Source organism: Girardinichthys multiradiatus, chromosome 10 (genome assembly GCF_021462225.1).
Source record: "Girardinichthys multiradiatus isolate DD_20200921_A chromosome 10, DD_fGirMul_XY1, whole genome shotgun sequence".
Lineage (NCBI taxonomy): Eukaryota > Metazoa > Chordata > Actinopteri > Cyprinodontiformes > Goodeidae > Girardinichthys > Girardinichthys multiradiatus.
Genome location: NC_061803.1, coordinates 34,801,101 through 34,827,770, shown reverse-complemented (window position 1 = coordinate 34,827,770; position 26,670 = coordinate 34,801,101). Strand labels below are relative to the sequence as shown.

The 26,670-nt window shown below is 39.8% G+C and overlaps 1 protein-coding gene and 1 long non-coding RNA gene across 2 annotated transcripts; both read right to left on the bottom strand.

Annotated features, from left to right (window-relative positions):
• Positions 1–960: 960 nt before the first annotated feature.
• On the bottom strand, positions 961–9,558 carry LOC124875614. Its single transcript, XR_007040077.1, has 3 exons — positions 9,233–9,558; positions 1,415–1,537; positions 961–1,332 (listed from the first exon to the last, which is right to left on the bottom strand). It is a non-coding gene; the product is annotated as an uncharacterized LOC124875614 (long non-coding RNA).
• Positions 9,559–10,832: 1,274 nt separating this feature from the next.
• usp42 (ubiquitin specific peptidase 42) lies at positions 10,833–26,543 on the bottom strand. Its single transcript, XM_047377873.1, has 18 exons — positions 26,174–26,543; positions 23,787–24,033; positions 23,108–23,314; positions 22,856–22,966; positions 22,515–22,614; positions 21,757–21,824; positions 21,571–21,641; positions 21,370–21,452; positions 21,168–21,279; positions 19,734–19,874; positions 19,313–19,413; positions 15,993–16,158; positions 15,258–15,902; positions 15,090–15,166; positions 13,337–14,431; positions 12,398–12,693; positions 12,231–12,317; positions 10,833–12,135 (listed from the first exon to the last, which is right to left on the bottom strand). The coding sequence occupies exons 2-17, from the start codon at positions 24,022–24,024 to the stop codon at positions 12,235–12,237; spliced, it is 3,594 nt and encodes a 1,197-aa protein (XP_047233829.1). The 5' UTR covers positions 24,025–24,033; positions 26,174–26,543; the 3' UTR covers positions 10,833–12,135; positions 12,231–12,234.
• Positions 26,544–26,670: the final 127 nt, after the last annotated feature.

Below are 26,670 nucleotides of genomic sequence, written 5' to 3'. Positions count from 1 at the left end.
CTCAGAGCACAGACCAATGCACATTTACATTTACAGGTGACAGAAACAGGAAGTTTTACAGTTTACATCCGACTGAGGTTGTTTCCATACTTTTTTGAGGTGTGTTACGTTATTGTATAAAGCTAAATGTGATTCAGTTTCATCGCTCTGGATTTAACCATAAAAGCTCAAACTCATGAAAAACATCAGATTTGATTCTCCATGAATTAAATAAAGCTGAATGGAGTCATTTCAGTATATTTATGTGAGTTTTAGTTTTCTGTAGTTTATTATTGTCAATTGAAACTTTTGTGTGGCTTCCGCATATTTTTTACAGCAAGTCAAAAGTTTGTGTGGATTTACACACACTTTCACACAACGTTCATTTTTGTACATGCCAAGTTGTGCGTAAAACATTGTGCAGCAAACTTTTTGTGCATAAGTACGCTTCGTACATGAGGCCCCAGGCCTGCGTTTGCTACCTATTGACTGATCTTTTGTACTCAAGTCTTACCTGTGACTAAAACAAACCTAGCCCAGTTACAGTTGCAAGTTTTAAACTTGGGAAAGTGAGCAGCTGTTAACAGATGTGTCTGTTGTGATTTGGCTGACTGCAGGGGTTACGCAGTCCATCAAACACATTGGTTGAAGAATGGTGTAACTTCTGGATTTAGGCTATTAAGAGGCTAGGCAAATTGCCCTGACACCAGCTTAAACAGATTCTTTAGTTATCCTGATCAGTAAGATTCAAGTTTAGGGAGAGCCAGACCCGTTAGATGGAGAGCTGGTTTGAGCAGCCCTATCAGAATTAGGAAGTAGGGGTTTAGCTCATCTGACAACAAAAAACCACTGCAACCCAGATATGAGTGGTTTTTGTTAACAGCATATAATTAGGCTGTGTGAAAATGTTCAGTTTCCACAACCATAACAATAGAATCCACATGTAGACACTGCTTGGTGAGGCAGACATCAATTCAATGAGACAATTTAGAACTGCTTTTATTAGAATCATGCATTAAAACCAGAAGATGACAACTGTAACACCGCAGCCAAAATGGAAGCAGTCTGGTTTCCAGCGATGCCTTCTGAATGCCCCAGCCTCCAACATGCAGTTCTTTCTATACAGTCGAGGCTTTTAATTCTGCATGAATATCCTCAGGGTAACCCTCGGGGATAGGTGGAACCCAGTTGAATTCAGCCCATCCAAGGGTCTCATTCACGTTTTGCTCTTCCAGCCACTTTATTATGGGGTCAAAGTATCTTAATAAAGAGTTGCCATTTATTTCACGCGTACCTATGGCCTCCTCGAGCACGTCAGGCCAAGGCTATGAAGAACCTGCTTCGAGAATTTTCCTTGGGGAAGAGGAAATACATTGTAGATTTACCTTACATTTATGCATTTATTTATACTGTGCAAATAATGATACAATCCTACTTCAAAATGGCTCCAGCTTCTACAGAATGGTAGATGTCACATGTGTGCAGAGGGCTGGTCTGATTGGCTGCGTCACAGAGTTTCTCATAAACCTGGAACTTCAGGATGTTGCTAATAAAGTACCTGAAGGGGAAAAAACAAATTTAGAAGAACCACAGATGAAAAGGACTGAATAATCTCCATCTGCTTTATAGGTTTCATGCAATGTATAAAGTAGTTAGGCTTCTTATATTTGCTTCTGCAGTAAGCTTCCCTTCATTTTGTTTAAGGACCATGATACTAGTGATCATTTCTGCATCTGATATCAATTTAATAATTAACAAGACCTGAATTGGGTCCTGTGGGAAACTCCATTTTGAATGGTAAATTGTAAATGGCTTGTACTTGTATAATGCTTTATCAATTCCCAGAGACCCTAAAACACTTCACACTACATTCAGTCATTCACACATTCACTCACTGACAGTGGTGAGCTACATTGTAGCCACAGATGCCCTGGGGCACACCGACAGAAGTGAGGTCACCCCCATTTTCTGCCATTGTGACTGGATAAAGGCTGCACACTCTTCCAGTAGTGGGGGAAATTAGTTTTGTAAATACAGTCTGGATCACCTACTGGAATAGTAACAATAGAAAAATTAAGATTTTATTTTTAAAGTTTTCGTAAGCCTTTTTTGAAAAGGCCAATGTAGCGCCTTGAACACCAGCGGATTCCCAGCAGTAGTGTTAAGCCCAGGGCTGCAATGATCTGTTGTATAAAACATGAAGGCTTTGGTGTGCTGTCCAGCATTGCTGTCTTAGAACAGGAGTCTCAAATTCCTGGCCCCCGGGCCAAGACGTTACTGATGAAGTTAATGATGAACACAGACAATTTCAAGACATATGGACATTGCAGTATTTTTTTTGTTGAGTTTGCCAGAAATGGGATTTGCCTTTATATGTAAAGAGAAAATCGCTGTTCTAAAGGAATATAATCTCAAGAGTCATCATGCGACTAAACATGGCGAGTGTCATGAGAGCTACAAGGGAGATGACAGAATAAAAAAAGTGGGTCAGTTCCAAAAAGGATAACAATTCCAGCAAGAACATTTCCAGAAGTCCAGTAAAGATGCTGATTCTGTGGTTCAAGTAAGTTACTTTATTGGTGAGTTAATTACTAAAGCAAAAAACCATTCACTGAAGGGGAATTTCTGAAAGACTGCATGTTTTGAGTTGCTTAAAATCTCTGCTCTGAGAAGAGGAGCTTATTCAACATTTCTCTGTCAGCCAACACTGTGGCAGAAAGAATTAGTGGGCTGTCAATTAACATTTATGAACAATTACAGGACAAAGCCTGAAGTTTTACTTCATATGCATCAGAGTAAATGTGGCTCAGCTTTGTGATCAGAAACGCTGCCAAGTATCTGGCAAGAAATTGAAAGCAGTGTATAGTGAAATAATAATTCAAATTCTTTAAAAGAAAAACATTTACACTCTGAAATGCATCGGCAAATATATACATCTACTTCATGTTGTGTTTCCAAGGTTTAAATAAGTTATCAGAAGAAAATGTTTGTGTTCAAATACCTCTTTTTTTTCACTAAAACTTAATTTATTAAAATATTTTTATTTGGTAATTTCAAGGTATAAATGTCTTTCAGGAGTTACAAAAAAGTTTACCGTTAATATAAACTGAAATAATTAAAGGATATTGATTTGGCAATTTTTTTTTTTTTTGCAGCTTCAAAAACCATACCAGAAGACACAAATATGTTTAGGACTGTCTGTTTTTGTTCAATGGAAGAAGGTTAATTCTAAGTAAAGCTATTTGTCAGTTGCTTATATAAATACAAAGCATCATTATTTTTTGCATAAAAATGTGACAATTTTTGGGTCCGTCACATTTTTGGTATCAATTTATGTATTTGTTTTTTTTTTAAAGGTTTCCATTAGCCAGGATTGAGGGAATGAGGAAAATACCTGATATATTAATTTTATTGTATTATTTGAAATAAACACTATTGCAGTTCTTTTTGTGCTTGTTTCAGAAAAAAAAATTGTTTTTTAATGACCTTGAAAAAGGCCACAGGCCAAAATGCATTGGTCTTCCAATAGTTGTTTCTTAGCAATTCCAGTCCTGCTGGAGGCTTGACCTTCACTGCTTTTTTGTACTACTCTGACACTGAAGTAGCCCTTTATTTTGTGGAAGGCATTGGCACCGGCCCCCCACCTGTTTGAGTTTGAGACCCCTTTCTTAGAAGGACTGGTTTAGTTCCATTAGTAATATAGAGCTTACTTTCTCTGTAATGTACTGTGTAAATATTTGAGGCTTTTAGTTTTTTCTCTAAACTTTATTTTGAAACTCCTAATGACTGTGAAACTGTGGAGGTCTGTTGTGGAACCACTAGGAACACCTTATATAGTCATTATCTGACAAGTATACAGCTACCGTTCAGATTTTAAATAGCACCAGGTACACTTATATTGATAGCATGAATCATATCTTGTCATCCACTGCTGGTTTGAGCTCCTTAGGACATTAGGATCATTGTGAATCCTCCTTTTGCTGTAAAGTGGCCTAAAACTGTAGAAGTGTTATTCTGTACAGTATCTGTCACTTTGACCTTGAAGGGCCAAGCTTTGGCCTTCTCTTCTCTCAGCAGATGTAGGGTTCAGTTGCTATGATGATCTGCTCCTCCACTGACAGCACAAGCTTGTCTGTGTGTGTGAGTGAACAGCTGCACTTGAATTTCTGCCCATCAGAAGCCAAACAACTGAGCGCTGTACAAAAACGGAGCATGGTATTTGAAATATATTTTCAAACTGTGGGTGACAGCCATCCCTAGTCATGGAGACTTTCATAACTCTACTTTATTTACAATAAAAGAGAGGACAATGGAAAAAAAATTTGCCACTTGTGGATTCCTGGTCAATCTGTCATTGAAAATACCCAAGAAAGGGATTCAGAATTCTTCAACTCCCGGTGATTGGGACGGGTTTGACAAAAAACTTGAGACCTAGAGCAATTACAAAAACATTGTGGGCAAGCAGAGACCTGATCCTACAAACTGACAAAAAATTGTGACTGTAGAGCAAAATTTTTGCCAATGCCGCTAATCTCATCTGATCATGCAGCATAGAAGCAGTTCTGTATAGGCAAGAGGGCCAAAAGGGTGGTTTTGTACTCTAAATGTGCACTTATACCATTGTATTTTTACTGCTCCATCCTTTATGTTGTGAAATAAAGTAGATCTTTAATGTCGTTTTGTGTCTCTTATTGCTGCCTTTGATGTGGGTTGTGACAGACAGACAGACAGACAGACAGACAGACAGACAGACAGACAGACAGACAGACAGACAGACAGACAGACAGACAGACAGACAGACAGACAGACAGACAGACAGACAGACAGACAGACAGACAGACAGACAGACAGACAGACAGACAGACAGACAGACAGACAGACAGACAGACAGACAGACAGACAGACAGACAGACAGACAGACAGACAGACAGACAGACAGACAGACAGACAGACAGACCGACCGACCGACCGACCACATTAATTAAAAGAGGCAGTTCTGTATGGTCATTACTACAGTTAGAAGATATATTTGAAAGATAATCTGCCTTTACCCTGACATTAAGCAAAGTACATGATGCAGTAAGTGCATTTGTGTGCAAAAATATTTAATAAACAAAAAGACATTCAAACTAAGTCTTCCACATGGACCAAACATAGTTCTTATTAAACATTTCAAGCAGCTGATAAATAGCTTAAAGTAGAAATGCTTTCTACTGTAGTAGTTAGTTTTAATAGGAGAATAAAAGGACTGCAAAAAGAAAAATATTTAGTATGAGCAACCAGTGAAAACAACACATGATTTCATTTAGATATATTTTCACAAAGCTTTTAAAGAAACTACAATATATAAACATATTTGACAACTACACAGGAATATGCAGATGTAGGAGAGTTCAGATCATCTTTGCATTGGATTGCAGACCAATGTTAAGATCAGAGTTGTGTGTGTAGATTGGTGGGGAGGCTTTTTCTTTCACATTTATGCTGGTGGAGTTCTGGAGCTTCTGAGACATTATCATATGAATAAATGAGACAAGACTGGATCTTCTGGCAAGTTACACCAGCTCTTTGTACAAATGAAACTTTCCAAGAAACAGCATTTTATCTACAGTTAAACATGAGAAGATTCACTTCTGTTCTGGGGTTGTAGGTTACATCTGGCACAGCTTGGCTTGAATCTGGTAAAATGAAATATCAAGCCATATAAAGCAAAATGTGCTGTTAAGTGTCAGAAACCCTGGTCTCAGTCAAATTTCATGGGTCCTCCAACAAGATAATGACCCAGAACAAAAAGTTAAAACAATTGACTCTTGTGTTTTAGTTGAAACATGTAGTGGGAAGAGGTGACCTTTCAAACCTGGCACAGACAGAGCAGTTTACCAATGAGATGTGAGCTAAGATATCTACTCCAGCTGCAGAAATCTCAGAAAATGACAGAAACCACTTATTTGCGGTGACAGCTAAATGACTGAACAAGAAAATCTAATGTTATGGGTACCATCATTTGTCTCCAGGCTACTTTAATTACTATTGTTATTTTTTTATGGTAAAAGTGCTGTTGCTTCTTCTTCTGCTGGCAGGTCGCAACAAATTCAGAGGTGCATACCGCCACCTACTGTACATCATTGTATAACTCCACCCACTATATTCTATGTTTTAGTTTTGTCAGTCAGTCAGTCATTTTCTACCGCTTATTCCATAGTGGGTCGTGGGGGAGCTGGTGCCTATTTCCAGCAGTCTATTCTATGTTCTATGTTTTAGTTTTGTATTTCATAAAAATAAGAACAATGCTTTATTTATAATACTCTTGATTCCCCCCCTATCTTCCCTCTGTTCCTAATATTCCTTTTAGACTGAATTATCTCCCATTCCGGCACTACGTTTACTGGCGCTGAAGAGTGTGACAGCGCATGCGCAACGCGAATCGACTAACTATGTGCTCCACTAACCAGCCTGAGATCACGTGATACCAAGTCGCTGATGTAAATTCGTATTCTCATAGAAAAGAAATCGTATTCACAAACTGTTATAGCATATTGTATTCATAAAGAATAAACCACAACTGTAAACTTGAACTTTGTGTTTGTGATTTCTTGAAGCTGTAACATTTTATTTTGTATTCTTATAGAGAAAATATACAAACCTCTTTTGGATTTTACTTATGCACAACTATTGACTAATATGCACACATTTCCATCTTTACATACACATTGTTTTTGACAGTGTTCTTACCCCATAGCCATAACACTGAAGTTACCTTTCAAACAAACACTGGCGCGGCGAGAGTCTGGTGTAAAAGCCTCCTTCGCTTCTTGCACCTTCTCCTCAAAACAATTGCTTGTTGCAGTTTTAAATATTTTTTTAGCAGCAAGAATGTGAAAACAGCGCTGGTTCCCGCCCTTTTTGATGTTGCAGTTACGGTGCAGAGGTGCAAGTCAGTGATGTAACCCCTACTTCAACCCTTACATGCACTTGTACAAAGTAAACACTTCATAGAGGGGCGTAGGGTGTAGTGTGGGTATTGGGACAGGGCCATGTACTGTACTTGATTTCGCTCATTTCACTCATCCAATCAAGGTTGGTGTTGGAGAAACGCCTTAATTTAGATACTATGTCTTTAGATACTCCCACATCGTTTTCAGAGATACCTACTTGACCCATCAAACTCAGTGGGCGGGGCTAACATTGATCCTGTGAAACCCATTGTCTAATGTCTAAACAGCTTCCTCCACGTAGGTCCTTGATTAGCTCTTTTGTGAACTGATTAGAAATTCTTTAGAGCTAGTAATGGATATAAAAACGGGAGTTGCTCACCCAGAGTTTGTGGTAAAAAAGAAAAAAAGAAAATACTGGAACAGTTTCTTTAAGTTATTAGAGTTATTTTTGCACTTTCCAGCGAAGACATTAAGCTCAGAGTCATAGCAAATGTGTTAGACGATATCCTGACCTGCTGTGGGAAGCAGCTAAATCGAACATCAGGGTCTGCTGAGGAGACGCCCTAATCCCACCCACTGAGTTTAATGGGTCAATTCAATTCAATTCAAAAATACTTTATTAATCCCAAAGGGAAATTAAATGTTGTTGTTGCTCATTATGAGGGTTTCTCCAAAGAGCCGTTGTAGATGCTGATGGCTGTGGGAAGGAAGGATCTCCTGTAGCGCTCCGTCTTACAGCAGATCTGAAGAAGCCTCTGACTGAACACTTGTTGTAGGACAGTCTCATGAAGACAATGCTCAGGGTTCTCCATAATGTTCTTCATTTTATGAAGAATTCGTCTTTCCACAATGATCTCCAGAGGTTCCAGAGAAGTCCCCAAAACAGAGCCAGCCTTCTTCATCAGCTTGTTGAGCTTTTTTAAGTCCCTGGCTCTGATGCTGCTTCCCCAGGAGATGATGGCAGAAGAGATCACACTTTCCACAACAGATTTATAAGAAGATATGCAGCATCTTGCTGCAAACACCAAAGGACCTAAGCTTCCTCAAGAAGTACAGTCTGCTCTGTCCCTTCTTGTAGATGGCTTCACAGTTGCATCTCCACTCTAGTCTGTTGTCCAGGTGAACACCGAGGTATTTATACTTGTTTCCACACCATGCCACAAAGCGGTCCACCACCTTCCTGTACTCAGCTTCTTATCCATCTCTGATCCACCTCACGACTGCAGAATCATCCGAGTATTTCTGCAGATGACAGGAGTCTGTCTTGTACTGGAAGTCTGAGGTGTACAGACTAAAAAGGAATGGTGAGAGTACAGTCCCCTGTGGTGCTCCTGTGCTGCTGACTACCTGGTTAGACTCACAACCCTTCAGTCTCACAAACTGTGGTCTGTTTGTCAGGTGGTCTCTGATCCAGTAGATTGTTGAGGCCTCCACCTGAGTCTTCTGGAGTTTCTGACAAAGCAAATCAGGTTGGATTGTATTAAATTATTTCATGATGACACTGCTGCACAGGAGCAATAATGTCATCATCATTTAATAATTTAATTGTGCATTTCATAATTAAATGGTATATTGTATTATTTAATGGGGCATTTTCAGGTGAAGTTTCATTACTTTTTAGTGATTGGAACTCCAGCTCCTTTGAGCTAAACTGTTCTTTTGGCTCAGCTCACGTAAAAGAGGCAGCTCTTTAGGTTCCTAGGAATTTTGTTGCTTGAATTAATTTATCGCAAACAACATCATGAGTATTAACAGAAAATGACTTAATTTAAAATGCAGCAAAATCAAGAGGCCAGAAAACAGAAAGCTTCAATTTCAGGCTGAACACGGTGTTGTATACATTGTGCAACCATTAGCTCACACTGACATTAACATTGAACACCTTCCTAACTCCAGCCTTGCTCATGGTGTTGCATCACAGTACACACCCAATGTCAAAAAAAAATGTCTCAATGTGTAGAACTCCTGACCCTACACCCCTCTACTAATATAGACGATGGCACACATATTGCCCAATCAGGAGCGGGTTGAAGAGAAAAACAGTTAGAGAGAGAGAGTTCATTCAGTTTCACCTCAGTTTTTTTCACATGTGAAAAAAATTTGAGGTTGTGGAAGAGCAGTGGCGTTCGCTTCCAGACCAGACATGCACAGAGATCAACATTGAAGTCCTGTTGTAAAATCAGAAGGTGCGTCCAGTCAATATTTTATGATTCACTTGCCTGCCTAATTTGACGGAGCAGAGTGGTTTGATGCCTTTTACCTTTTCACGAAACAGTAACAACAACTGGAATAATAGGACGAGCAACAAGTTCTCCTACCAGCAGCCTGGAGTTGTGGTCTGTCAGGTTGGTGTTGTAGTTCCAGCTGGCAGACACGCTGTTGAAGACCACCTCCTCTGCAGTACTGTTGTAATCACTGAGGAACCTCAGTGCATGTGATTTGGTGTTTGCAGAGATTCCTGGCAGCCAGCGGGCTGGTAGAGCTTCAGATAGCAACAAGACTGACAGCAGTAGTAATGCTGTTTTTACCAACCTGTGCACACCTGCAGCCATGACGGACATCGCAGGAAGAGTGGAGGGGGAAAGTGCTGAAGCTGAAGTATAAAGCGCAACGTCTCTCCAGACTGCAGAAGGGTCACGAAGCCAGTGAGTTTTATGTTGGCTGCGACTCTAACCCAACCCACATTTTGTTTTCAGCCCTCCCTCGAATAGGCTAATAGCTGAAAAAGATTCAGAGAATATTGGTGCCAGGTAACTCTGATTATTTGTCTCATTTCCAAATGAATCCCTCCCTTCAGCTGCAGATCCATCCAGCGTTGTGTTATTATTCACACCAGGAAAGTCGTTTTGTCTGTTTGTTTGGTCCGGACCAAAAGCAAACTTTATTTTTTTCATTTAGTGCGGTTTATTTTCACATTGTACTTTTTGCAAGTGAACTATTACTTGTAAACAAAGCCACGCTGGTGACGATCATTGGACAGAAATGAAGGAGGCGGGACAGAGCACAGACCCGGACATTTAGGAAAACATCTGCCTGCAGCACCTCTGTTCTGCATATTTGTGCCGTTATTACAGCTGCAATATTATTGTGAGGGTGAAGAGCAGCTCAGTCAACACAGACTTTGAGACGTTCCATTTATAATGTTGGAAGCCCGTCGGAGAATGCGTGCTGAACGCCGACGTTCTCTACGTGCCTTGTCCCACAAGCCAGTAGCGTTGCTAAGCAACACACAGCTTATCAGGTATGATTACCTTACAACACACACCTTTGCTACCGGCTACGGTCCTGTTAAAAAGTTGGGGTTCCTCTCCACTGTCCTCTTGTGCTTGTTCAAAATGAGGAATTGCTTTAGAAATCTATACCTCAACGCTGGGCTAACGCAGACCTTTTACAACAGGCATTTCATGAACCAAATTGGAGTGTACATAACTGGACTGCACTGGAATGAATGCCCTTCATGTATTAAAAGTGCATTTAGACTAAAATACAATCTGTCTTAAGTGCCTTTGAGATGACATTAAGATGACACTTGTGATAACTTTACTGTGTTATTTTGTATTGAGAATCCATATTTGCCATCAAGATCATTTATTTTATATTTGTCTTTTTCTTTCACAAAGGAGCCCCCCACTTACATTTAGTGTGTATAGTATTTTATGTACAGTTTTTTCTGTCATAGTCATGAAGTGCTAATCATGGCTTCAGGCATTACCCGTTCAATAGTTTAACATGTTATAATAAAGGGACTTTATGGAGCTCTTATTGGAGCATGAGCCTCATTACACATTAATACTTAGCAGATAAACAGCCAAAACCCAACTGGTGCAGAAGTTACATTTAACTTGCTTATAGGTTAGTTGGGGAAATGGCTCCAAGTACTCTGTTGCACAATCTGAATAAAATGAATGAACACGCTCATTAGGCTTACAGCTTTAGTGTGCATGTGAATTCAGTGATCAAACATAACCAGTCTTTGGTTATTTCATATATGAAAACTCCAGCCATAATACTGACCAAAGTAAGCTAAACAGTTTGTGTGTGTTAGTTTGTTGAACAAAAAGGCTTCAGTACAATCAATCAATTCTCTATAATACAAAAGGTACATAAATCCAACATGTCAACATTTGTCATTCAACACAGCTTGTAAACAAAGTCCAAGGACAGAAATTACAATTTCTGACGTTAACAAGTGTATTTAAGGCTTTTACCTCATACAATGTATAAATTCAGACATGCTAAATTAAAAGGTATAACAGCAGTTTTTCTCAACTTCTTCCAAAAGTTGAAAAACAAAGAAACAACCCCCCCACCCTCCAAAACTAACCATAACCAGTACTGACTAATGTCCAGAGAATATGGTCCAAATCAACAAATCCTCCAACAGACAAAGCACAAGGATCCTGATACAGGCTTTTTACTTAGAAAAATAACTGATAGTACAGTTCAAACTTAACTTCACAGTATATTTGATGACGTTAGAAGACACAAACTGTATTTTTCTTTTTTTTTTGAAAAACTAAACAAATGGTCCACAGCTGTGAAATAAATGCTTAAAAAATGCTTTCTTTCTGAATGCCTATGAAGAAAACAGGAGAGAGAAATGCAACTTAGGAAGAGAGAAAACTCAAACGGTTTAAAAAGGGAGTCTTAGGAGGTCCATGGATATAGTTGCAAAAAAAAACAAAAGACAAACACCAGCAGAGAAATGTACTCAAGTCTGTCCAGGGTTAACATGGAGGTATAGGTCAACAAACCCATGTTCGCACCGCTGCGCTCATCCGCTTCATTCATAAATATCTTCCCCTCCTTTAGTTTGAACACATCAAGAAACAAAAACAGCTAAAAACATTGCAGCTCTGTAGATATGGTGACATCTTCTAAACAACATGATGACTTGAACCATGTGGATAAGTGATTTATGTCATGTTTGAGTCCTGAGTTCCACTGAGCAGCAACTGTGATGTTTGAGCTCCAGACTTGCATGTTTGTACTTAAATAACTATATATATATTTTTTTAATCGTAAATGTTTAACAGGTGATTTAGTTTTTAACCATAGGAGAATAACCGGAAATAAAAGAACACTGTAAAGAAGCTGTATTTTTGCACATTTAAACCCTAGTCCTGTTAAAAAACACGTTTTCTTCCCAGTGAAGAAGCACCACTTCAAATAATTTTGTGATCATTCCTCTGCTGTTGTCGAATGTTGTGAATGGGGCGGTCTGTAAAGAGAGATAAACAAGAGTTATCCTTACATGCAGTCAAACATCTGAGCTTAAATTATAACTCAAACTACTAAATCAGAATCTTTACTCACAAAGTCACTGCTTGAGGCCACTGGAGCATCCACTGAAGTCACCGTTGGTTCTACCCTTCTCTGAGAAACAGGGCAAACTCTTCAAGTCTAAATGATACACATTAAAATACATTTTTACAGATCTTTAATTTCAACAAACAGTTCCGAAAGTGAAAGATCTTAAGTACCTGTGTATCCATTGAGATGTTGGTGCATTGGATCGTTTGAGAGAGGGTTATGATGAGATGGGCATGGGTGGTCCCTGCCGCCGTCGGCACTGTCTGCCCGGTGGCGTTTTTCCGGTAAGGAATCTCTGTCGTACCTTGAGTCCTTCATGTCAGAGTGACGTCGTTTTCGATTCTCCCTGTCTTTGCTGCTTCTGTTGGTGTGGCCTCGTCCCAAATCTGAATCGCTGTCCCTGTGCCGCCTCTTCTTCTTTTTCTTCTTCCTGGTTTCAGTGACTCTGTCTGAATCCAGATCAGTGCTTCATATAGAGACACAAAAATACAGGAATAATCAATCTAACATTCATAGACTCATTTGGATGTGAACCACTAAGAAACAGCAGTCTTCTCCGGCGGTATGGAGAATAGAGTAAGGTTGCTGCACACTGCTGCTCAACTGGCTCAGGCGCGCCATATACAAAAGTAGTTGACTGAAGCCTCAACCCAAGAAGATAGCCTGACTAAATAATCAGCACATAAAATCTTGTGAGAGTGTTACAATAGAAATCTGGACGACGAAAAGGTCCGATATTGTCCACTACAAACACTTGAAGAAGGAGTTTATGACTGCATGAGACTGCAGTTTTGTTGCTAAATACTGCGATGTCTGCATCACTCTTCATGAGTGAGCTAAGCCACTACAAGGATTCATCCAGTGTGAGAACTGAGTGCAGGAACAGTCCACCCAACACAACAAACATACTGCTGACACACAAATCTGCAAGAAGAATTATAATAATTGTTGCTTTTAGAAAGTTGAACTTTTCAGATATTTGAGCTTACACAGGAGAAACAGGATGAAAAAACTGATGTTTTACAGTTCAGTGAAAATAAGTTGGTTCTGGAATGAGACAGCACATGTTAACAAACATGATCTGAGCAGGACTTTCAGTCAAGGCTTACCTGCTCTCGTGGTGTCTGTCTTTATCCTTCGACTTATTCTTTTTCTTGCTTTTTTTATGTTTTTTCAAGGAGCGTCCCTCTGAGCTGTCATCTCTCTCCTTTCTTAGATGAGCAGCTGTTCTCTTCTTACTCTGATCATCCCTCTTATGAGCTGAGTCAAAATTACAGAGATGATCCCGAGTGGGGGAGACCTTGGACCTGTTTGATTCTAGATCAGTACCAGCAGGGGAGGAACTCCTTTCTTTTGATTGGTAACAGTCCCTGCCCCACCCATTCCTCTTGTCCTTCATTGCCCAGGATTCCCGGCAGTCCTGTTGCCACCTCCAACGACTGTGAGACTCTTGAAGGTGGGGCTTTCCCCTCCTCTCATGGCTCACATCAAACCTGTGACGGTAATGGCTGTAATGATAGGAGTGTCGTTCTCGATCCTTCTCCCAAGAGTGCAAGCCAACTCGTTCCTTGAGACGGTCGGAGTCCCAGTCCCTGTAGCTACGATCGGGAGCAGGAAAACGTTCTCGATATGAGCGATGGTGATCTCTGTAGTCTCGTCTATATCGATGGCGATCGCTGTGACTGTCTCGTGGCAGACTTCTCTCCCTGTAGTGTTTCTCTCTGTCTCTGCTATAGTCAGAGTAAAGCATGTCTCTCTCCTTGTCATGGGAGGACTCCCTGTCATTGTCTCTAGAACCTGGCTTGGGCTGGCACTGCCCCTTATTATCTGTGTTGCTTTCAGTCCGTGCTGATGGACCATTAGTCTGCAAGGAATCCTGAACTGCTTCCTCAGTTTTGCTAACGCTCTGAGCAGCTGCAGAAATCCCATTAGCTTTCTGACAGCAGGCTAGTTCTGAGGGTAAGGCTGAAAGGTTCCTAGGACACCCTAAATTAGCAGAGTCTCTAGATGCAACAGAGTGAGTCCTCGAAGTAGTAGCTGAAGGTGAAGAGCAAACATCAGAGGATGATGCGTATAGAGAAAGAGGTTCAGACAGCATTTTAGCCCTTTCATCAGCAGCAGGGAGGGGCTTGCTTTCATTAGCAGCAGGATGAATGTTCTCAGCTGAACTGGCCCGGGAAGAGGCCGAGTCATGGATCTCTTTGCTGGGAACACAGAGAACAGAGCTGAATGAGAAAAGCTTAATGGTCCAAACAGCACCTTTAGGAAGCAGCACATGAGGAAAGGAAAATAAACAGATTGGGAAAATTATGCAAATGTAAATAAAAGGTTTCAGACGTTATAGTACCTTGCAAAGGTATTCAAACTTCAATGTATTTTATGTGACAGACCATAACAAAGTAGCCTATAGTACAGTCCACCCATGTAATTAAATCTTAGTATAAATACCTGTTTTCTGTGAAGGCCTTTAGAGGTTCGTTAGAAAATTAGTTAACAAACAGCATCAGAAAAACACATCCCCATGTTGAAACATGGTGGTGGCAGTGAAATGCTGTGGGGAAAGATGGAGCTACAAAAAGGGTAATCCTATAAGAAAACCTGTTAGAGGCAGAGGCTCAGCTTTGAGAGGGACAAAATCCCTAAACACAATCAGAGCGCCAATGGAAAGGTTTAGATTGATGCAGATTACGCCCCTTTTCCACCAGTCCCTATTTGGCACCTTTCCCACAAAAATCCCCCCCAAAAAAGCATTAAACTTGAGATTGTTCAAGGTGCATGAATACTTTTGCAAGGTTATATGTTAAAACTGACAACACAGTGAAAGAGATGAAGCAGTTTTCCAATCAGGCACATTAATCTTACTTTGGTTCATTATGGTCGCTGCCAAGCCCATTGGCAACAGCATTCACAGATGAATTGTCATGATTATGGATGGATACCTGAGGAGCACAAAAGGCCGTGGTCATTACTGAAATTAAACCACACCAGGAACAGATTCTTGGTATTTTTTAAAGACAACTCATAATTTACCTTCCCAGGTGAGTTTTGTCCATTAACTTTGAGGTACCCATTAAATTGTCCATTTTGTTTCATTTTAGTAAATTCAGAGGCTGACCCATTCATTTCACTGTTATGATACACATCTATTTCACCGTTTGTGTTTTCAGAAGAGGCACAGACATCTCCTGTTCCATTATTCCCCTTGGTGTGAGGCTTGGACAAGCAGCCAATATCCTGAGCGGTACAGTTCTCCTGATCCGATTCTTCCGAAGATTCTTGACTGTATGGCACCAGGAAAGAAGATCCACTGCCACCAACGGGTTGATCCCCGTTACTGCAAGACGTGCCATTAACATGGTTTAACTGACGAGGAACAAAGCGAATGTCTGAGGTAGACTGCGAGGAAGATAAAGAGCTGGATGAAGAGGAGCTGCTAGCAGAGGATGGGTGGCTGTAAGCTGACGAGGAAGATGGACGGTTCTGTTTGCCCTGTCCAATAAAAAACGAAAGTTTCTGTCGCTTCTCTTGGTCTGGAATTGATGTGGGTTGGCTGATTGAATGGGAGATTGAGGAAGAGGCCGATCCATGGCTAGGTTTTCCAACTGCACTGCTGCTGGCCTTGGAATTGCTGGGATAGTCCCTCAGAGATCCATTCCCATTAACATGGAGAGTGCTCTGAGAGGAAAATAACCAAAATAAGATTACAAGCTTGAATCTTTACAAATAAATAACACTCCAACATCAATGTAAACCTTTTAGCCTTACCTTGGTCATGTGTGGTGGTAGCTGGGGACCTATGAAGCCAGTGTTGCTGTGGTGGATGGTGGTGTGGATGCGTTGGGTTACTGCCGGCCGGGGAGATGACTGACCACAGATCCCTGGGTTATGGCTCAGAGTGCTGTATTCCCCAGTTTTCTTCACATCAGATGATCTGACAACAACAAAAAAATGCATCAACAAACATTTAATTGACCATTTTTGGCGAATTTGAAATTTCATATCTGAAAAACCTATTATTAATGTCTTCTGATGACACAAATATCCAGTTTAGTTACTTAGAATCTCTCACTGCAACAAAATATGATAACTGTATTAAAAAAAAAACTCCTTTAGTGTATTACAACTTATAAAACTAGTTCAAGAGAGTGGGATCTGTCTACAATAATCCACTGATATGTACATTTGTGATCATCTTTTTTAATTACCTATTTCTTCCACCAAACTGCTGTGTATCCAGCAGTACATGTGTGTGTGTGTGTGTGTGTGTGTGTAGAGGGCATAGTTTTTAACTACTGAGATTACAATTGCTGCCTTAAAAATCTTATGGACAAATCTGGAACATATTCTATTGTTTTTATCTGTTTTCTTACTTTTCTTGAGACCATTTTGTTCTAGTAAACAATAGATTTAATGCAATCAAGAAGACTTTGTGTAAAAATAAGACTGTTAAAAAATTATTGGTAAACTAATGTATATTTAATGTAAAAGAAAACTGATTATTGCCACCTACTCTTAACAATGTAACTGCTTGCTGTGAAAATAAACCAAGATGAATTTAAACACAATAATTATAATACAATATTTTTATTAAGTTAAGGCCAAAATTATTCCTTCCCAGTGGCAGATCCATCCATCCATTTTCTATACCTGCTTCTTCGCTACAGGGTTACGGGGGGAGCTGGGGCTCATCTCCAGCGGTCACTTCCTGTCCTCAGAGAGGAAGTGAAATAAAGGTTCTGAAGTGGCCCAGCCACAATCTGCATGTGAATCTGATAGAGGAGCTGTGGAGGGAGCAAATGACTAGGGTAAAGGTGGGGACACCTTCCAATCGTAAAGACTTGACCTCATCACCAAAGATAAATAGTCAGAATAACAGTGGAAACATGCAAAAGGCTGCTCAATAATTATATGAAGGGTTTGACAAATGTACAGGTCCTTCTCAAAATATTAGCATATTGTGATAAAGTTCATTATTTTCCATAATGTCATGATGAAAATTTAACATTCATATATTTTAGATTCATTGCACACTAACTAAAATATTTCAGGTCTTTTATTGTCTTAATATGGATGATTTTGGCATACAGCTCATGAAAACCCAAAATTCCTATCTCACAAAATTAGCATATTTCATCTGACCAATAAAAGAAAAGTGTTTTTAATACAAACAACGTCAACCTTCAAATAATCATGTACAGTTATGCACTCAATACTTGGTCGGGAATCCTTTTGCAGAAATGACTGCTTCAATGCGGCGTGGCATGGAGGCAATCAGCCTGTGGCACTGCTGAGGTCTTATGGAGGCCCAGGATGCTTCGATAGCGGCCTTTAGCTCATCCAGAGTGTTGGGTCTTGAGTCTCTCAACGTTCTCTTCACAATATCCCACAGATTCTCTATGGGGTTCAGGTCAGGAGAGTTGGCAGGCCAATTGAGCACAGTGATACCATGGTCAGTAAACCATTTACCAGTGGTTTTGGCACTGTGAGCAGGTGCCAGGTCGTGCTGAAAAATGAAATCTTCATCTCCATAAGCTTTTCAGCAGATGGAAGCATGAAGTGCTCCAAAATCTCCTGATAGCTAGCTGCATTGACCCTGCCCTTGATAAAACACAGTGGACCAACACCAGCAGCTGACACGGCACCCCAGACCATCACTGACTGTGGGTACTTGACACTGGACTTCTGGCATTTTGGCATTTCCTTCTCCCCAGTCTTCCTCCAGACTCTGGCACCTTGATTTCCGAATGACATGCAGAATTTGCTTTCATCCGAAAAAAGTACTTTGGAGCACTGAGCAACAGTCCAGTGCTGCTTCTCTGTAGCCCAGGTCTGGGGAATGCGGCACCTGTAGCCCATTTCCTGCACACGCCTGTGCACGGTGGCTCTGGATGTTTCTAATCCAGACTCAGTCCACTGCTTCCGCAGGTCCCCCAAGGTCTGGAATCGGCCCTTCTCCACAATCTTCCTCAGGGTCCGGTCACCTCTTCTCGTTGTGCAGTGTTTTCTGCCACACTTTTTCCTTCCCACAGACTTCCCACTGAGGTGCCTTGATACAGCACTCTGAGAACAGCCTATTCGTTCAGAAATTTCTTTCTGTGTCTTACCCTCTTGCTTGAGGGTGTCAATAGTGGCCTTCTGGACAGCAGTCAGGTCGGCAGTCTTACCCATGATTGGGGTTTTGAGTGATGAACCAGGCTGGGAGTTTTAAAGGCCTCAGGAATCTTTTGCAGGTGTTTAGAGTTAACTCGTTGATTCAGATGATTAGGTTCATAGCTCGTTTAGAGACCCTTTTAATGATATGCTAATTTTGTGAGATAGGAATTTTGGGTTTTCATGAGCTGTAAGCCAAAATCATCCGTATTAAGACAATAAAAGACCTGAAATATTTCAGTTAGTGTGCAATGAATCTAAAATATATGAATGTTAAATTTTCATCATGACATTATGGAAAATAATGAACTTCATCACAATATGCTAATATTTTGAGAAGGACCTGTAATGCAAATAAAAAAAGGATTGAGAAAATAAGATGACGTGCCATTTTTTAATAAAATGTGAATAAAAAAATGTTTTAAATGGATATATTTTACACGGTTTTATTATCTTTTGGAGAGGTGTCCATCTCGTTTCCTATCAGAAACGTTTATTGGTTCAATGAAAGTAACTTGAAATCTAAATCTGCCCGGGCTCTGAATAGTTTTAGGATTAACTGTATGTTGCATCCCTACTCAGTGGAGTGAAAGTCATAGTTGTATACATGGAGGTCTTTAGAGGACACTTTAAGCACTGATGCACATAACTACATTTCACAAGCATCAGTGTTGCTATTATGGTCAAAAGTACAACCAATGCTCCTCCATGTACCCAACCCAGCAAAATAAATAATATCCCAACTTCATCTGTTTCAACAATCTTTATAGCCATCTCTTCATATTTTTAGAAATAAAAGCACCTAAGCGTCTGCCACTAATATCAACATCTTCTCAATTTCTTAATTTTTTGCAAGGTGGATCATATTATCAAACTTTATTTTAATTACAGTTAAAATTCTATCCATTTCCAGTCCCGAGTCATTGTTTACTTACTTAAGGTAGAAAACGACGTAGGCCTGTTGGTTGAGGACGGAGCGGATGTCGCTCACCGACACAGAGGAATCATTCATCTGGTACCACTGACCGTTGCTAGCCTGTGAGAAAAGTCCATTTGATTCAGTTTCGGAAATTGACTGAAAATGTTAAATGTAATAAAAGAACCTAAACATTCAGCACACATTAAAGTGTAACTATGACACCAGGGATCTTCATGCTGAAATATCTCCTTATGTTCCTGTTGTTAGTACCTATGCTCTGTATGTTGCCAAGTAAACCTGAGTCTAGAGAAGCCTGTTGTCCATTAAAGATTTAACAAACTCTGTAGTAAAACTGCTAACAAGATGTTGACTCATTGTGTGTCTATAAAACAGAATCAACACTGTAACAGATTAGAATGGTGGTTTGTAATATTCACCTTGATGTAGCAGAAGTAATGTCCAGCATGACAGCTGAAGCCAGAGTGGACCAGGACGGCGTACAAGCCATAGATCTGGGGTTCTCCTTGGGACTGGGACATGAAGGACCGCAGGTCTAGGTACTCTGGGTATTTAACATCCTGGCAAAGACAAAAAAGTTGATTAAATTCAGAACAGAGGCGGGCAAAAGCCAAGAAGCAAATTGGAGGTCAGCCTTCACGTAATCTCGGTTCTATTAAATAGTTGTTCACGAGCACATTTCAGCTGTGCAAGGTAGTCTATGTGTCATTTAAAGGAGTGAAAAGCAATAAAGCAGCATCAGATGATGCTTCATACCAACAGCGTAATGTTATGAAGGAATTAGGCTTGTTGTGCTAATCAGGAACACTATTAATGAAAATTATGTGTACTATAGCTAAAAGCAATATAAAGTAGGGCTGCAACTACCGTAATCATTGTTTAGCTAATGAATTAATCTGTCGACTATTTTTCAATTTATCAATCTATAATTAGATAGCAAAAGGGGTTTAATAGGAGATTTTTAAACAGGATTTGTACGAGGTATAGCTTAACCTAGGTCACTTGAGGAGTTCTGAATAGAACACATCTACAGACAAGGAAGGTTTTACATCTTAAATGCAAAATGTATATGTTTTTGTACAATTTTGGCCTAATTACTGCTCTCAGTGGGTTATTCATTACTCAATTAGTTTAATAATTATTTCAATAATTGATTAATCCTATTAATTGTTTTAGGATCCAGTTTACATTGCATTGGTGCAGAACTTTGCTCTGCATCCATGATGGTCCAGGTACCTTTTTATTTATTATTTTTAACACCTTTTGATTTAATTTTCATATATAAATTATAGATGAGATGATTTTTTTTCCTATTTACATTTTTTAAATGATCATTATGATCTTGCCCCTCCCTATCTGTTACGTTCTTACACACCGTCACGTTCCCTCAGGTCAGTTGATCAGTTGTTCCTGAGGGAACGTGACGGTGTGTAAGAATGTAAGCTCAGAGGGGACCGTGCTTTTCTGTGGCAGCTCCCAAGCTTTGGAATGATCTTCCTTTGGGCATAAGACAGGCCTCTTGACTCACTGTTTTTAAGTCACTCCTTAAGACCCATCTTTTTTCTTTGGCGTTTGGCAAAATCTGAGATGTTTTTACTTGTTTTATTGTGTCTGTGCATTAATATGTATTTTATATTCAATCTTTTTCCATTTTGCATTGGTTTTATGATTGTGTACAGCATTTTGGTCCTGTCGGTGTATAAAGTGCTTTATAAATAAAGTTGGTATGGTATCTTTAAGAGTTTATTTTTGTTTGGAAAGGAGAATTATTTGAGGGACTCTTTATTGTCATTGTCGCTGATGCTTTCTGTTATTTTGACAGTAGGTGATATAATAAAGCTGTATCTCTGTACCTTTGTGATTTTTCCTCCAGTGAAGTTTGCAAATCGTTTCAGTGAAAGGGTGAGCACATTAGGACTGCGGTGGATTGTAAATCTCTTTGAGGCTGTAACCATCTTTTTGCACCTAAAAAAAAGGTGATTTTTAATAATGCTATTCAGATACAAAAACAGAAATATAAAAATAAATCCTGCGCTTGTTGTCTTTAAGAGTTACTTGGTGCATTTGTAGGCATTTTCCCCATCCAGCTGTTCTGGTTTGACAAACTGCTCCAGAGCTTTGGAGACACTGGGTGCCGTCTACATGGAAAGAGAAATAAATAAAAAAAACACTTTTTATAGATTCCGCCTCAAGAAGCAATGATGAATTATTATAGACTTATTTTGTCAAAAGGTGTCATTAATTCAGTCAGATTACCTTAATTTCCAGAGTGATATCCAGAAAAGGATCAAATGTATCAGAAACTGATTTGCAGTTCAGACATTTCACTGAAAAACAAAATGTTAGGAAGTTAACCCAATAACAACGTGAAACTGAATAAAATAACCTGACAAAGAAGAAAAAAATACATTTCAGGAAAACAAATGAGCTTTAATCACCTACCTCTGGACCTGAGGTACCCTCCAAATACTTGATGGATGAAGGTGGTGGCCTGCGTTTGCCTGTCCAATCTGCCACACAGAGAAAAGAGTAAAAATCTTAAATGAGTTGAGTGTTGAGACCTAATGCTTCAGTCTAATAGACACACCCCTAAAAAACATTTATGGCTACATAAATACAGCTCCACGTAGATACAAGTTCCCTGAATGTCCTCGGTACAAGTAGTGGAGCTTCACATAAACCCACATTTCTGACACAGCAGAAAGAGGAGGAGGAGGTTCATCTTGTGTTGCTTGGAAATATTTGGGTTTTAGGTAAATTAAAGGATTAAGAACAGCAAAACTATAAAGAAATCATGATAAACAATGTGTGACTGTCTGGAATCTGAATTACCCAAAATAAAAATTGATTTAAATAAAGAAGAACGTAATAAAACTAAAACCAGCAACCAACTAAGGAACAGCTAACTGATTTAATTTAGATGTTATTTTACTTTTTATAATCCTTTAAAAAATGTAATAAACGTAATGAAATAAGAAGCAGCTTTATTTGGCTGGAAATATTTACAAGTTTTTATCTGAAATCAGTAACTTAAAAAAACTGCATTTGTAAATATTTTGAAAGACTTTGCCCTCAATAGTAATGGGAAATTTATGAATGGCGTCTTTGTCCTAAACACAGAACTTCAAAATTATCTAAAGTCTAAAATTGAGACTGTTACAACACTGTAATTAGCCAATTAAGAGTACGATCAAACTCACTTGGTTCCAGGTAAGCAGGACTTTTGCATAGCGTCCACTGTGTACCGCAGGAACTCATGTGCATCCTCCTGGCTTCCGTAGCGGAAGTGCTTTGCAATTCCTGGGAGGGAAAAAAATAAAAAGTACACACAAAAAAAACCCATCAAAATGCAAGAGCATGGCTGACTGTGATTAAACACAGCACTAAAAATATAAGACTTGAGTTCTTCTCACTGCAAAGACAAATTCCAATCAGAAAATGCCCCTCCATAAATAAACAAGTGAACAGTGCAACACTGCCCCCTATATCTCATTTGAGGCAAATCTCTACAGTGAGTTTCTGTTTTTGCACCACTACTTACTTTTAAGCTCATTGAGGACACCGATGGGCTTAATGACATTCCCAGAGTTGGCAAAAACCTGAATGATGTGGTTTTGCATGGTGCACATCATACAGAACCCAGGCTCATGACCTAAAGGAAAAAGAAATTAACATAAGCTTAATAAATAGAACTTCATAAAAAATTCAACAAAAGCTGCTGAACTATTTAGGAAAACCAATATAATTAATTTTAAATCACTGTCGCAATAAAGCACCAAAAGACCACACTTACAGGTTTTTGAGTGCTCCCTTGACAGCATGAAGTTGGCTAATGGTGGAGTGTAGGTGAGACACTGCAGGGCTGAGTTGAGAAAGCACGTGTTTCCCATGTTTTGCAGGCCAGCACCAATACGGTGCACCTGGATCCACTTTAAACTGAGCCGCTCTGGAGGAAATAGGACCTTCTGGGGCGAGTCGATACCATCTTCAATGCTCATCACTGGGCAAACATAACAAGATCTAAAATTACTAAAGTTTACTTTGTTTCTAATTTTATCTCAATCCACTGACTGCATCGCAAGCTTAAGTGATTGATTGTGCTCCAGCTTTTAAACTAGCTGTGTTATGTAACTGGATGAATGAAAACACAGGAGAACAAAACACCCACAAAAACAATTGTCACACTTGTCCTAAAACAGTGAAATTAACATTATTTCAAGTAATAATACAAGCAATTGTTCTTTGTTTTGTAAAAACAACACCAAGATACACCTTTCTGAAAGGTACCTTTTGTATATGTGTATTTGACAACATATGTCGCACAGCCCCTCAGTGTTGGCTCTGACAGAGATGTGTGTGGAATTAGATAGAAAGGATCAATTATGCAAGACTTGATCAGTAAAAGTGAAACATGCCTCATCTCCTCACAATTCAGACATAAAACAGCAGCCGATAAAAGTCTTTTCTTCTACCTTGGTCCTTGGGACGGTCCAAAGAGGGGGGTGTGCCGTTATAGACAGCAGCACCGGGGGTTGGACCCAAGCAGCCTCCTGAAGACTTGAGCCTCTGAGAGTCACCGGGCATGCTGGGACCCACTGCCCAGCTGCTGGAACAACTGCCCTCCATCCCCACTTCTCCACTGGTGAAGGATCGGTTAAATCCAACTGACTCGTGGTCAGATTTTTCAGACAGTCTGTCAACTATGGTCATTGTTCATAGCTGCAATAGAGAAGAAACTTTGAACTATACAACAAACAAGATCCCACAATCAATACTTTTAAAAGAGAATAGTTTTGTTTTTATGTAATAAGTCAAAGATATTAATAATAAAACAATAAAACAGACATTAGCCCATAATAAGAACTTCTTTTCTGGGAAAAAGGTAGAGGTGTACACCTGAGCTTGCAGCTTCAGGATAAAAGTTGTGTTTTATTCCCATGGGTGAGAGGGAGAACAGTATCTGACCTGCCAATCTGGCCGATTCATTTGTGCATCTCAAATTCAATTCAATGATACTTTATTAATCTCAAAGGGAAATTAAATGTTCTTGTAGCTCATCTTATGCAGGTTTCTTCAAAGAGCTGTTGTAGATGCTGTGGGCAGGAAGGATCTCCTGTAGCGCTCCGTCTTACAGCAGATCTGAAGAAGCCTCTGACTGAAGACACTCTGTTGTTGTAGGACAGTCTCATGAAGAGGATGCTCAGGGTTCTCCATAATGTTCTTCATTTTATGAAGAATCCATCTTTGCACAATGATCTCCAGAAGTTCCAGAAGAAGTCCCAGAACAGAGCCAACCTTCTTTATCAGCTTGTTGAGCTTTTTTAAGTCCCTGGCTCTGATGCTGCTTCCCCAGCAGATGATGGCAGAAGAGATCACACTTTCCACAACAGACTTATAGAAGATATGCAGCATCTTGCTGCAAACACCAAAGGACCGACGCTTCCTCAAGAAATACAGTCTGTCCTGCCTCATCTTGCAGATGGCTTCACTGCTAATATTCTTATTCAAGACAACATATGAAAACGTAACAAATGTGTGGCACATATAATAATAAAACCAATATTTTACCAGCAGCACAAAATCTGTTGCTTTTCTGTTTTAAACAAAAGGCACATTATATATCATTTTGATTCTGTTGTAATAATTTGTGTTAATGCTATGATAATGCCCAGTCTGTGAGGGATAACTGGGCTAAAGGCAAAGCTAAAACCCACAAACAGTTTTCTCACAGAGGTGGTGTTCTAAGAGCGCTGTAAAGACTACGCCGATTGTCAAACCCGTTTGCTGTACAATGACATGGGTATGGGCAGATGAGCAGTAGTCTTTAAGTGGTTTACTGAGCTTCTCAAACAGAAAATAAGACCTTTAAGTTATTGAAGGTTACTTTTGATAGTATAAGATAAATAAAAATTCAGAACTTGAATGTAGTAAAAAGTGATTAGAGAATAATTTAGCAGCTTTCACACGGGTCGCTATTTCCACGTTTAAAACCACATTACTATACACGATTACTTCTGAATATTGAATCATGAGTTAAGCGGCCGTATTTAAAATACTAACTTTGGGACACTAACTTTAATCCAAAAAGCCATCTAAAAGTTTAGCATATCCAAGACCAAAAAGTGAATATTAGAATATAGTTACGTGTCCAAATCTACTAAAATTGTAATGTATTACTTCCATTTAGTTGTGCAAATGTCCTCAACTACCCGTACAAGTTACACAACCCAGACAGAAACATTTCCTCGTTAGAAGCACGTTAAACTGCAGCTGTTCCCTCCCACCTGCTCCAACAGACCGACTTACATTGGCTAACAGACGGTAGCAAGGCCTTTAACACGCAGCGCATTTAAACCCGAAAGAGAACACGCAGTAAGACGCAGTTCATGTACGAGGTGGGGCCCACATAAAATTCGTACATGTTGACTAAAGGCCGAGTTGTGACGAACAATCGGTTACCACACAAGGTTGTCATAAAGGAGGCGAATAATGGAAACCACAGCAGCGGCACAATTCCTGCTAATGCGGCTAACGAGTAAGCTAGCTAGCAGTCATAGTTGTTGCTGGTCAACACCACGGAGAGTCCCGTAGCCATAAAGTAGCATGTTGAGGACACGTTAATGGGCCTCGTCTTAAACTGTATCGACGTTAAACCCCGTGGGCTTTAAAAACAGGCACGCAGGATTATAAAAGGCCGGTCTCCACACCGGCGGCTGTGCCCTCACTGCGTTGCCAGCCGACATGACATACAGAACCGGTGTAGGGATACTACAGCGAATCCCAGCAGTTTGGGAAAACTAATGGACCTCAGCGTATCACGGTTTCTAACATTAGACTGTAAAAACAAACCAGCACTCACCTGGAGTCTCTTATGAACATGTTAATAGCGGTTTTAAATCCATTCCTTATTTCCAGCGGGTGTCCGCCGGTGAACAATGACGTAGCTAATTGCCCCACGGCTACATCCGGGTACCTGCCATGAAACAAGGCCTCTGATAGGTCCATCCGACAGATCTCCGTGAGGAACGTGTTTCGGAAATCTCCGACGCATGTTCTTCACTATGACCTTATTGTGCCTAAGAACTACAGTAACACAAGCTATTAGGTATTACAAACACCAATATTTCAGCAGAACCACGATTAAATTACCTTTTCCTAAAACTTTAGTGTACAGAGCAGATCGCATTACATTAAGCCTGAAAAACATTACAATTTTTCTGAATATGAGGTTAGACAGTAAACCTGAGCCACGAGATAATCAAAAGTATGATTTGAAATATGAAATCACTTTTTATATTGACAGCTGCAAAAGGAAAACACAAGTTGCAAAAAGCATCCTACAATGAGGCAAAAAAA

Coding starts and splice junctions, on each gene's coding strand:
- usp42 (XM_047377873.1), bottom strand. CDS start 24,024: ATGACCATAGTTGACAGACTGTCTGAAAAATCTGACCACGAGTCAGTT. Junction 19,875..21,167: donor CTGGAGGAAAAATCACAAAG/GTACAGAGATAC, acceptor TGTCTTTGCCAG/GATGTTAAATACCCAGAGTA. Junction 12,318..12,397: donor ACATCTCAATGGATACACAG/GTACTTAAGATC, acceptor TGTATCATTTAG/ACTTGAAGAGTTTGCCCTGT.